At 51.1% G+C, this 13,610-nt stretch overlaps 1 protein-coding gene across 21 annotated transcripts in view; it reads right to left on the reverse strand.

The window, feature by feature from the left end:
* Nucleotides 1-13,610, reverse strand: part of LOC140261379 (protein CEPU-1) — a 219,655-nt gene that overhangs the window by 36,769 nt on the left and 169,276 nt on the right. For all 21 annotated transcript variants that reach the window (XM_072354737.1, XM_072354725.1, XM_072354730.1 and 18 more), the window contains one exon: nt 374-606. In XM_072354737.1, coding sequence (XP_072210838.1) covers nt 374-606 — 233 coding nt within the window. The remainder of the gene's footprint in view (nt 1-373; nt 607-13,610) is intronic.

Raw genomic sequence — 13,610 nt, forward strand, 5'->3', positions numbered from 1 at the left:
ATGCATCAAAACACGACAAAAAACAGCAATGTGAGTTTAGTGGTGATTATTTTGGGAGGCAGAGATGGCTGTACCAGAGTCCCATGACTGCTACAAAGTTGGGTAAATGTGACTGCAAATGTTGTAGAATCATTCAGGTTAGAAAAGACCACTAAGATTGTCAAGTCCAACCGTCTGCCCATTGCCACCATGCCCACATCCAAACACTGCCCAACCTCAGGTGGACTCCCCAAGCCTGGAAGCCTCCACCTTCCATGGTTGCACCAAGCTATCTTCATGGCAGAAGCAATGGGAGGAGAAGACCCCACGGCAAAAAGAGAGGCGAAAGTCAAAGCGCTGAGCCCACCCCCTCCTCAAAGCCCCTTCCCCTTACCTTGCACGATGAGGTGGACGCGTGATGTTTTGGGGTGATTGTCTGTCTGCACAGAGCAGGTGTAGGGCCCCTCATCGTACACATCCACGTCGTGGATCTGGATGCTGTACTGGGTTTTGGTGTTGGCCAGGAGCACCACCCTCGGGTCCAAGCACCACTTGTCATTGCCGGCATAGAGGATGCTGCTGCGGTTCAGCCAGGCCACGCGGGTGACGCGGTTGTCCACGGAGCACCTGTGGGCAGAGCAGACCTGTTAACATGCTGCCATCAGCCTTTCCCAGCCCCACTCCTCACCCTTTTAGGATGCTTTGGGCACTGAGCGCTGTGCTGTGCTCAGGGCACTGATATCCACCTAAACTGGCTCAAGAGCTTTCCCAGAGAGCTTCACAGTTACTGCAAATCACAGCCATCCAGTACCACTCCCTGTACAACCTACAGCCCCCACATTTCCATTCCTCAAACCTCCATGCTGACCCCAAACCACACCTTTTGGGAGGACTCAGGCAGCTCCCTGCTGCGTGAAGCACCAAAGCAAGCTGAAGATCACAGAACCTAGTCGGGCTTTGCTTGATGCCAGTGATGGCAGATAATGTCCTTCCATAAAACCACTCAGCCTAAGCTCCACTGTTTATGTTCTCCCCAGTCTACTCCATTATTCGCGCGCTGGCTGGGATGCAAATTAACTTTGGAGGCATCAGAGGCTCCCAGCAGCCTCTAGAAGCTGTGCAGGGCAGCAAAGGAAGGCAGCACCCCATGGAAACAGCCCAACTCTTATCATGGGAAGCTGCAAGATGCGCCCCCATCCTGCGTGCAATGAATCCCATTCCAGCTGGAGTTGGCCTTGGTGGGGCACGATCCACCCCCATGAGCCTCCTCCTCCTCCCCCGACCCAAAGGACCAACGTCTGGAGGAAGGAGATGTGAGCACCCATGGAAGGGAACTAGCCAAGGTGATGGGGGACATCTGGAGCCGGAGGGCTCGCTACCCAAACGGTCAGAGCGTCCTCCCTCTCCGCTGTGAAAAACATCTGATAAATTAAACCTATTTCACTGCTGCTCCATAATGATATGACGATAATAATAAATTAAATGCAAGCAGATTTTTATTATCTTCATAAAATATATAAAAAAAAAAGAAGTGATAGATTCAGCCCGGGCTGAACACCAAGAGCTCTGCTCCTGCTGGCTTTACAACCTGAGTAAAACCTTAGAATTGAGTTTCTCAAGTTGAACAGAACGTGGGATTTCACCCCAAAGGTCAGGTTGATTATACTGTGCGCTGGATCTCAATGCTGGCAGCACAGACCGACGGGGTCTGACTAAAACACAGGTGGAGATTCGATCTTTAGTTCTGGCCTTCCCATCCCAATGCAGTGCAAGGGGCTCCTGCAGTGCTTCTACATGAGAACAGGGCTGTCCACCCCTCTGCTAGAGCTGCATTGCTGGGTGATGGGAGCTCTGGTACAGCCTGAATCCCTCAGACTGGTCTCATCTGCAGAGACCATTGCTGAGGACCCATAAGCAGAATGAACTAAAAATATACGTATTATTTCCTCTCTCCTCCTCCACGCCAGTATTTTTTTTTGTAAAATGCATCAGTTTGGAGATCCCTGGATAATAATGGAGCCAGACAGTGTGTAATCCAAGCATTCCCTCTATCATATGGGCATTTAAGTGCTTTTGAGAAGCAACGGGGCTCAGGTAACGCATGAGGCAACAGTGAAATAAGTGCTTTCGCCCTTCACAGCACCCGGTCGCAATCTCTTCTTATCACCCAGACACGCTCCTCTGTCCCTGGGATCGGCAAGCTTCAACTTGTTATTTTATTTTCTTTCCTTCCTCTCCAAGCTCCCGAGCCAACCTGTGCCATCCGCAGCAACACAGCTATGGGGACAAAGTGCTGTGAGCTGCGGGTACCAGGCTCTATTTCCAAGCTGGCTGCTATGGGGAGGGCTCCCAGCCCCTCCCCAGTGCAGGTGAGGCCAGGACGAGCAAATGACTTCAATATGACAGGAACCCGCTGCTCTCCTCCCAGCCCACAGTGCCCATTCCTCCATGCACAAGCACTGGGGTCCCCGTGGCTCGCCCCCTCCCCGCAGCTCTCCCACCTCTCCATCTGTTCCCTTCCATGCTGGGGCGGCCGAGCGGAAAGCCTTTGGCGGGGGTTGGGATCAGAGCTCCAGGCACAGGTGGGCAGCAGAGGCACCGCCGCGCTCCCCCAGCCCTGAACCTGGCACAGAGCAATGCCCAGAGTTGCTGTGGGGCAATGGATGCTCCTCACCCCCCTGCCCTGCAATGGGGAGAGAGGGCAGAGACAGTGCAACAGGATGATCTGTAACGTTCCTTCCAACCTAAGCCATCCTGTGATTCTAAGTCCCCAGGCAGGCTGGCACACAGAGGTGGCCTCCAAAAAAAAGATGTCAAAATAATTAAGCACCGATGAGTTCATTTTCTCTCTCAAGCTCCTTAATCCCAGCTGCATTCCTGCTCAGAAAGCAAGGCCTTCTCCAAGAAGATGCAGAGCAATGAACCTTCTCCCTCTTTGTTTCTCCTATGGGAGATGGAAATGCCGCCGACACAATTCAGCCTCCACCAAAGGGCTTGGCCAATGGCCCCACAGTCCATCAGAACCCCAACCAACCTCCACCCCAGCACCCCACCATCACACATCAAGGCAGCAACCACCACGGCACGCAGGCTGTGAGCCCTGCCCTCATGCCATGCTTCATACAACCCCCAGCACCTCCCCGTGCTTTGGGCACAGATTGCACAGGCAATGATGCCTGCCCAAATTCCTCTCTGCTTTCTCGAGTTCACACACAGGGATGTCAGAGAGGAGGTGGCCCAGCAGCGGGGGGAAGGAGGTTTTTAATTACTGAAGTGTAGTAATTGGCACACAACACTTTTTGTTGCCTCCCGTGCAGCTCGCTGGTGTTTCAGAGGGCTGGGCTGGAGTGCACAGATTGTCTCAACCCAGCAGGACACACAAGAAATGAATAATGCTAATTAGAACTGAAAAGAGCTCGGTAAAATTAGCAACCTGATTGCTGCTTTCATGGCACTGATCAGGACAGCAGCTCCATCCTGGGGTGCAGAGACAGGGATGGGGTCTCAGTGCCCACCCTGCAGAAACCCCCCTACCCAATCCTCACCACCTGATGGAGCCTCGCACGTGTTGCACCGTGGCACCCATCCACCACCAAGCAGCCCCGATGGCTTTTGCTTTTGTTTCCCTGTCTAATTCAGTCACTCTCAGCCTAATCCAGCAATTTCCAGTCCGATTCTGCAGTTTTCAGGCAGCTCTGGGTTCTGAAGCCAACCCTGGACCGACCCCCAGCGCCTCCCATTCCTGCCTCACCATTGTGCCATACATGATCAACGAAAGCAGCTCGCTGCCTGAGGCAGAGCTTCACATCTTAGATTTATTTCTGTGATTATCACGTTTTATTGTTATTTATTATGATTAATTAAAGGCTGGGCTGTGAACAGCTCAATCCCATTCCAGCACGGTCCCACGGCTCTCATAGACTTCCCCGTGTGCTGCTTTTGCTGTGGGGGCAGCCAAAATTTGGCCATCACCTCCTGAGCAAAGGGACCCGACCCAGCAATGAACTTAGCAGTAATGGGGGGTCCCCACCTCCAGCCCACCAGCAACCACAGCATCCCCAAAGGCTGTGGGTGCCTTAAGATCAGCTTCCACCACAGAGCCTCTTGCAGAGGTACTCAAAAGCAGCACTCAGAAGTGGAAAATAGAACCCTTTGTGATTCCCTTCCCAAGTTCCACCTCGGCTGGTGCAGATGGAGCCCTGAGGCTCTGCCTTTCCCCAGCTCACACCAACCTGCAGCACATCCCTGCCCTTCAGTTCTGCCCTCTGCAAGGTTTGAACAAAGCTGGCACCTCCTTCCCAGGGAGGGAGAGTTAATGCATGTTTGTAAAGTACCTGATCTCCTCAATTGAAAGTTTATACATGCAAATGATTCACGCTAATTACATTAATAATAATATACCGGGCTCGGAAAGATCTGCCTTGGTTCATTGCCCGGGATTCAATGCTGCAAACAACTCCCAGTACGTTGCCTTCATGGCAAATGCCAAAGAAACAGGAGGAAAACAGACTGAGGAGGGAGGGATGGAGCCGGGCCCCCCCCTGCAGTGTGCTGGGGAGCACAGAGCCAGGCATGGAGCAGCCCCAGCCCTGGGAGATCCTGCAGAGCAGCAGGTCACAATGCAGCAGGCAGGGACGGTGTGTCTGCAAAAGTCTTTCTCTCTCTGCAATGCAGCAGCACACCAGCACCTTTCCAAGTCCCCTGCTCCCCTGCTCGCCTCATTCAGCCTTTCTATTTATCCTCCTATTGTCTCTGCTAACAACGGGGCTCTGCACATCTACGACGTCTTCCATCCCAAAGGAACGTGTGACAAAGCAGCCGTGCGGGCAGCACGCAGAGGACACGTGTCCCCAACCCAGCCCCTGTCCCCGAGGCTGGGGCTCCTGGCCCATCTGCTTTGGGTGCCCTCCAAAAGTGCTGATGCTGCCAAGGGGTGACGCCAGCACCGAAACGCGTGGAGGCAGCTGTGCGGGTACATGGCTGGGTTACTAATGAGGTGCTGCCCCAACAGGGAGCTCCAGCATTGAGCTCAGGGCCTCCTGCAAGCTGTGGACCTTTTGTTCCTGCTGATTTTCTCCCTTTTTTCCCCTTGATTTATTTATTTATTTATTTTTTCAGAGCAGGTGAACTATTGCTTGAGGCTCCTGGATGCCAGCAGACAAATAACCATGGACAAAAGCCACCTCCTTCCCCAGAGGTCTTCCAGAGGTACCTACAAAAGGGACAGCATCACCCCACACCGGGTCTGCAAGCTTGAGAGGACTCAAAAGGACTCACGGGAAATGATGCACGAAGAAAAGAACTCCCTAATGATCTCATCACCTCCCTGCCAGCATCGCGCGGCAGTTAAACCCCATGAAATTAAGTCTCCTCCCACTCTCCATCCCTTCGTTCCGTGCCTCCTGCTCGCCCCCGTTGCCAGGATATGGGATGCTTGCAGTGCATGGAACCAAAGCCTGAGCTGAGGGGGACCCCGTGCAGAGCACCCCAAGCCTTATATCCCCCACTGTTGGCCCCACGGAGCTTCAGAGCTGCTGGCAGCCCGCTGGGGAAGTTCCTCCGCACCGCACTCCCGGCAGTTAGTGCTGATCCCCAGCGCTGAACTCGCTCAATTATGAGCTGTGCCCCCGGAATAAATCCTGCTTCTGCTTTGCGCAATTGACACTAATGGCCCAGGAATAAAGTGAAGCCATCTACCCCAACGGTCTGCAAAGGAGCGCATTTAACTAAGCACACAGGCAAGGGACTGCTGGGCTTAACTGCACTGAAAATGTATTCGAAAGGAAGCGATGCACTTAACTTATTACAAGTGGAAAATTATCACTAAAGTGGCTTTTCCACACAAGCTGAGGCACAAAACAGGAGCGGCGAGGGGTGAGCCGGGGCTGTGAGCAGAAGGATGCTGCTGGGGGCAAACAGGAGCAAAGAGTGCTGCACACAAAGGCTAGAGGTGGGCACAGTGCATGAAAACCTGTATGGAGAAGGAGCACGAGGTCTGGCATTGGGTTTGCAACAGACAAGTCCACCCAAAGGCCTAGAACAAAAGAGGGGTGGAGAGAAAGGACCCTCCCCAGCACAGACCCCCCCCCTTCTCCTCTCCCCTTAAGGACATCATCCTTAAAATATATTTCATTTCACAGCTGCATTATGGTACCACAAAATCCTGCGAATCCAATTTAAGAACAGATTACCTCCTCACTTACTTCATTTGAAGCAATTACATGTTAATTTTCATTGAGACCAGCCTAATGCATACCAATCTGATGCTGCAATCTCATTTGAATACTTGAGGGAACGCTAGTTGGGCTCGGGGCTCTGGAGGCTCGTATTTAAAGGGCCTCTTCACATTTCCTTTCCCTTTTCCTCCTGGTTATTTACGCTTTTGTTGCACTTGAGGCGCTCCCTCCTCCCCCCTCCCGGTGTTCCCAAGGGCTGCAGCCACTTGTGAAACCAACGAGAGGGGCCACCAAAGCCTTCATTGAATCACAGACTCATTAAGGTTGGAGAAAACCTCCAAGATCCCCAAGTCCAACCCCAGCACATCCGACTGCATCCCTCAGGGTCACATCCCTAATAAGACAGCACCATTCTCAGGCCAAGATCCCAAACAGCCATCCCATTTCTGCATAGAGCAAACAAGCCTCCTGATAAATGTGCCTTACTGCGTGTGTCCTGCACTGCAGCTCCTCCTCCTCCCAGCCCAACTGCAGAAGAGCGGCTCAGCCTTTTCTCACTGATGGTTATCACCTATCCCCTCACGCTCACTGAAAGCTTCCCAGCCAGCCAGGCTCATGGTATCGATTGGTGTCTCAGATACCAGGCGCTGAGTAATTAATAATGCCACGAGAATGTGGATTCAGCTCCTGGTTGAGACATGAAGGCATGCCGCGCCTGCCTCGCTGTACACATTCCAGTGATAAGCATTCATGTTGGAGGCTGCACCTTAATTAGATTTTTAAGATTGCAAAGGGCCCAGAGACACTTGTGCAGACACCATATAAATGTATATTGCACTGTACTGTAATTAATCCAAGGTGATGCAGAGGCAGATGGAGCAGAGCAAGGCACCGATCCACAGCCAGCCCAGTACCCTAACCCTAACCCTAACCCTAACCCTAACCCTAACCCTAACCTTAGCCCTAACCCCAACCCTAACCCAACCCTAACCCTAACCTCAACCTCAACCCCAACCCCAACCCTAACCCTAACCCTAACCCTAACCCTAACCCTAACCCTAGCCCTAACCCTAACCCTAACCCTAACCCTAACCCTAACCCTAACCCTAACTCTAACTCTAACCCTAAACTCATCCCACAGCTTCAGCATGGGAACTGAGGCAGTGAAAGATCCATTTGGGACAGCAGATATTTGCACGAGTACATTGGAAGCAAGAGAGACCCTGCCACCAGAAATCCCTCACAGCACCCTGCATGCCAACCCGTGTGCACAATTAGCTCAAGAAGATGATAAAAAATGCAATCAAGGCAAGCAGAGATTGATTGCGGCTCTCCCTCCCCAAAACAAATCACTGATGGGAGAAAAACCTACAGGGATCCTAGGGAAGAGCTTCCCATAACCATACCATCTCCCTGCTCCACAGCAGCCCTGCTGCCCACAGGATGCTCTGCAGTGTGTTTGCTGGCACACAGACCTGAGCTGAAACAACAGGATTTTGGGGGCTTGGGGACACGCTTTCAAAGGGCCACGAGAGACTCCGGTTGCCCATTTCCCACTGAACCAACTCAGTCCCTGTGCGAGCCTTTGAAAGCGCCTCCTTTATAGTTCCTCATTTTTGATGTCCCATCTGTAAGAATATATGGGGGTTTTGTTTCTTCCTCTCAACCTCTTCTTCCTTCTAAGAGGAGATGTCACACTTTGAACTCTAATTCTTATTTATTTTATTTCTCTAGAAAAGGGCTTTCTGACTCCCCACGGAGCACAGAAGGAGAGGGAAAAGAAAAGGGGGAAGGTGGGGAGGGGGGGAGCCTTTAGAAAGTGCCCAGATTTAATTTTTTATCAGAGGAACAGAGAGAGGAATTTGTTGCTGATCAAACAGATTCAAGTACCTTAAAAGAACGAGACCGTCGGTAAATGGAAACTAGTTAAGGAATCAGATGAAAGGCACGGGAGATGCTGGAGAAACAGAGAAGATGCTGTGACTGAATGGAAAGCTAAAGCCACCAGTACCAAACTGCTGCAGCAGTGAGGAACAGCAGGTTTGTATTTGTAAACCTGGATCATAGGACTCTGTGATTCTCAGTGTTGGGATGGTGTGCAGTGGGATCAGGAGTGAACAGACTTGAAAGATGAAGCCCAGCTCATCCTCAACCCAACCACCTCCCCAAGTCCCTTCTTGCCAATGCCTTTAAGAAGCCAAATCCAATTGTTTCATGAGCTATGACCTGCCTGGCTTACCCCTGAAATCTTTTAAATGGGAAAACAGAGCTGCTGCCTGTTTCCACGCAGCCAGCGGTGAGCAAAGCCCAAGGGTTGCATCAGATTAGCAGCCGGCTCCTCTGAAGGCCTCCAACTTTGATCATTTAATATGTATGGACCGTGTTGGAGTGAGCATATCTCCAAACCCCAGTAAATGTTTTATTAGGGCAGCCCCGGCTCCCGTGCCCAAGCCTTGCTCCTTCAGACTCGGGGGATCTTCTTGCAATGGTAGACATTGCTCACCCCTACAAGAGGAGAGCCTGCTCGCCCCGCTCCTGCCTGAAAACACAGAGCTTCCCATCCCACCACAGTGAGTCTGACCCCTCTCACTGCTGGGCCTGAACATCTCAGAGAGCTGTACTTCAGATTAGGAAACAGCACATGAAGAAAGAATGGGGCCAGACAGCATCTTGGTGTCCAAGGGCTCTTATCCAAAGGCGCTGGGTTGGTATCAGAAATATGAGCTACCTCTCCACCTCCATCTGTGCCTCAAAGAGCTCACAAGAGCTATTCTGGGGGAGAAATTACACCACACGTGTTCTATTAAAGCTGCTCCCGATTTTGTTTTTGAAGTATTCCAATAAATATTTACATCCAAAATAGACAAGAAAAACCTAGTGCTGAGAAAAGAGGGGATTTTTATAGAACTTGTTTCTGCAAGAAATCACCAAGACAACAAGACTGTAAGTTCCCAGAAAGGATTTGACATTTTCCTGAACAGAAACAGCACCTGAAGTAGCATTGCTTTGGATAACACCTTATGAACAAACGCTACTGAAGCAACAGGAGAACACAGACCTTCCCTGGGCACGGCAATACTCACCCATGGGACTGCTCCGGAGACGTCTCATTGTCTCCCCTTTCCTATAGGGTTTCACACTAATTTCCACCCATCTCTATTGGTCTTGTCCCTATTAAGTCTGATTGGATTTTTTTTTTTTCTTTTCCATAAAGGAAATTACAAAGGCTAGCAATTGTCTTGCTTCAAGGCATACACAGATCGCCAGCTTAGAGCAGAATGACAATTAGCGGCGTGGGGCCGCACGGCTCGGCGCATTACGGCACTTTCCATGTTAGCCAGGCTTGGAGGCATCAGAACAGACTTTTTTTCCCACTGGTTGTGGATCACAGCCTAGGTGTCACATCATGCTCCACGCTTACTTAAAGATACCCCGTTCATGATCCCAACCAGGCAGCATCCTGGGCTCTTGCAGTTGGATATAGGATGGAGAGGTGGATGGCGGGTTTCTGGCAAGGGACAGCCTGCTCCCTTCCTAATGGTCCCAGTCCTACATGATAAATCCACTGGAGTGGTCCCAGCTCCATTCTGCTCTTCCTCCAAGCTTCCCTATGCTGCCAATGAAAAGCTTGACCCTATTTAGCCAGATGGCCCTAACCACCCCAGCACCAAAACTCCTGCAGTTTTCCAGGAAAATGCCCAAATCCTCCCTCAAATCTGCTCCTTCCTTCCCACCCCAACAGACCGAGGAACAGAGGGAATGCAGAGACCAGCAAGGAGAGGCGATGATTTTACCTATTAAGAGGTTTGCTTACTTCCCTTGCACCCCTACCCCCTTTTTTGCTTGTTTCTTTTAAACTGGAATATAAATGCGTTTATTTATAATTCGAAACTCAAACTAATTATTAGCTGGAGGCTTTCAAAGTAAAAATGTAGGTCATGCAATGTTATGTGGGATAATAGCAATTGTTTCAGCTTCAGGAAGCGCATAAGTAATGGAGACTCAATCGTTGTCCAGCCTGGCAAGGCAGCAGACATGAGGCCAGCAGACTTCTTGCTTAGGGAACAAAACTGGGTACTCCTGCAGTCTTGGTTCCCTGTTGCAGAAGGCTGAGATGCAGCCCACACTGCACCTGAAATAACCCTGAGGGATGAGCTTGGGCTGAGCTTCATGGCCTTCAGGGTTGGAACTGGATGCTCTCTGAGGTGCTCACCAGCTTCTCCCCGGTGCGAAATGTGGAGTTTACACCTCAGGAAAAAAAAGAAGATGTTTTGCAATGCAAAATGTTTGTTCCTGTACCCAGGGAAGAGCAGCAGGTTGCTCCTCCAGCCCAGCCCCAGTGCCCGAGACAGCACACATAGCAAATGTAACCTACTTGCAGCCGGCTGAGATCAAGGCAAAAACGGAAAGGTTGCCAATTAAAAACACGGAGTGATTTCAGAGAACAAAGAAATCTGTGGACATTGTTTGATTGTGCATATTCTGCAGGAGGAAGGAGAAAAAAGGGAGTGAGAGCGACTAAAAATAGGCAGGATGCTGTGAGCTGCAGATCCTCAGCCAGCAAAGGCACCGGCATCAGAGTTACACGGCTTTACCCATGCAGCCGTCATTGTTGCTGAGTTCTGATCTGTATTTAAACTTGCACAAGGTTTTATTTTCCTGTGGAAGTACAAGAATCTCTCCCCATCTCGGAGCTCATCTCTCCTAAAGCAGCTCACATGATGATCATCAAAAATAAGCCCTCCAAGCCTAAGCTCACTAACATTCATTTCTCTGCTGCTAATGCCGGACTTCTTACTGTTAATCCTTAAATATATCCCTAAATAAGAATGACAGCACCTGAAGCACCTAACAGCCCCATATCATAAACAGAGACAGCTTCTGCATTTCTAATTTAGCTTGCCACGAGAGCTGACACTAATCCCAGATCCTGAGTCCCAAATATCTCCAGCGTAAATGCCATCACCTTGCTCACCTTGACGCCGCACAACATCCTTCAGCTCTCCTTGTCCTGAACAACTTTCCCAGCTGCTTTTTCCATTGCTTTATGCAGGAGCTGACCCCCAGCAGCCTCGGGATGGGGAAAGAGACAGGAGAGGCCACAAACCCCTCGTTGGCTCATTTTTTGCCAGTCTTTGCAACCTGCAGTTTGCAGATAACCGTTTCCAGGCCTCAATATCCAGATCTCAAAGGGCTCCAGCCCAGCACGGAGCAAACTGGGTACCCACCCACCCCAACCAGAGCATCTCCACATATCTGTGTGTAAATGGATGCTATCCAAAGCACCGTAAGCAGGGCAAGCGCCTGCACTTGGGACACAGGGAATGAGCAACTGACATTTTGCAGGCACTCCAGAAAGAAAAGCAAGCGAGGCTTCAGAAAGAAGAGCTCGTCCATCATTCCCCGGCGGATGTTAGTGTTTATCTCCAAAAAGGCAATCTGAAAACAAAACAAGACTACGAGGACGTGCAGCAAGCTGCTGCCAAGCAGGCACCAAACCCAGTGACTAAACGGTTTTTAACACAAGAAGCAGAGGGGAGGAAAGGGTTTCAACCTTGCTCTGCAGGCACAGCTTTACACAATACCACTGGAGCAGCGAAAGGCAGCAGCATGTGCCAACAGTAAGTCATGGGCAGGCCCTAAACTTTATTGCAAGCCCCCTGAACCCTGCCAGAGAGCCTGAGCTGGGGATGGGAAAGTGCCAAGGCATGTCACTTCACTAAACCTTCAGCTGGCAAGGCTGCTGGCCATGGCAGGGGGAGCATCCCCCCAAAAGCACCCACAGCACCTGCCAAAACGAGCAGGAAGCAAGCACAAGGACCAGTGCTTTGCTCCAGTCTTCTGCAGATTTGCATTGTATGTGCTCCAGGCTCCCTGGGTGTGAGGTCTTTGCAGTCCAAATTGCTGCAGGCTGTGCCGGCACAAGCTGTGCAGATGGCTCAGAACTGCAGTGACCAGAAGCAGGCAACACAAGCACCTACAGCTGCTGGAGAGGCTGCATGTCCACGGGCATGGGGATGGGCTTCTGGGGGCCAGAGTGCCCCGGACTGCCACCTGCTCATTGCCATGAAGGGAGTGCTTCAAAGTGCACCACACAGCAGTCTCCACTGGGTTCCATGACAGCTTAACACAGTTCTGGGTTTGAAAGGCAAAACGTGCCCCGGTGTTGCTTTCACTGAAAGCCAGGGACTGTTCACTCCTTGCTTGAAAAACGGGAGGTGTAAGGCCTGCCTTGCACAGGGGTCATGGCAGGATTTAGTTGTGCACAGCGTTAAACACGAGCCTTGCAATGTGCTGCGCTCGCAGATTGTGCAGACAGACGAATGCACCCGAGGCTTAAAGCACTGCAGGGCAATTGCACGGCAGAGGTCTGGTGCTGCTACAGAGCAGCGATTCAGCTTTTCAGATTTGATTCTTATCGCGGCCGAGATAAGCAGCACCTGCAGTTTGGGAGCAGGTTCAGACTTGAGGCTTTTGTTCCGAGCTGGGATTTTGCCTTGGGGACATCTTTAGCCAACAGTGAAGTGGAACAAAACGTGGAAGAAAGCACCTGGCCGCTCTGGACAAGGTCTGGTTCCCAACGCTCACACTTCAATGCCTTCCAAAAACAGAGCTGAGCTCCTCCTGTGGATCAGATGGCACACAGAGGGCCAACGCTGCGCCGGGTGCTAATTCCACTTAGGGAGGATTCTTCTTTTGCTTTTAAGCCTCAGCTCTGAGCCACAGGCTGTTAGATAAAGACTTCAGCTCTCATGGAGGAGAAATCCCCCTCCCCGAAACAACTCCAAGCCAGAGAGGAGCCAACAAAGCACTGGTGAGGCACATCAGGAACTGCGTCCGCTTTGCAGACACGTGGCCTTTAGGACCTAGAATTCAGGTTTGGAGCCCAAGAGCTGCAGAGCCCCTTTGAGCAGCACTCCCTGCCTTTCATCTGTCTCAGCGGGAGCAATAAACAACTACAAATGGAATAACACTATCAAACAGGGGCCGTGAGGAGGGGGGGGCCAGGGACACCATAATGCAGAGAAGGACTGAGATATCAACAAAGGCTTTTAAGAGCCCTACATGCTAATTACGGTGTTAAAAACCCGTCAGTCAGAGGGGCTGGATATTAAATGGAATTGGCTTGAGATGACAGGGCTGAGCCGGGCTTTAAAAAATTATTTATTAAAACGCTCCGGATACAAATTAATGTTCTCCGTTCAGAACGTATTGTTGTCTCTCCGGCTTTGATCTGCAGAGCAATCGGGTTCGCAGCAGTCAGGAGGAGCCCTGGAACCACACGAAACCCTCCAGCAGAACCCCACGTTGTGCCTTTGCACCACGTCCTGCTTCATCCTTCCCATCACAGCCACCCGGCCGCATGCTCGGCATTGTGCAGAGTTCCCTCCGCATGGCTCCCAGGTCACCTCCTTCCTTTCACTTTATCTCTTCTTTTTCTTTTAAGGTTTTTTT

The sequence above is a fragment of the Excalfactoria chinensis genome, chromosome 21, assembly GCF_039878825.1.
Source record: "Excalfactoria chinensis isolate bCotChi1 chromosome 21, bCotChi1.hap2, whole genome shotgun sequence".
NCBI lineage: Eukaryota > Metazoa > Chordata > Aves > Galliformes > Phasianidae > Excalfactoria > Excalfactoria chinensis.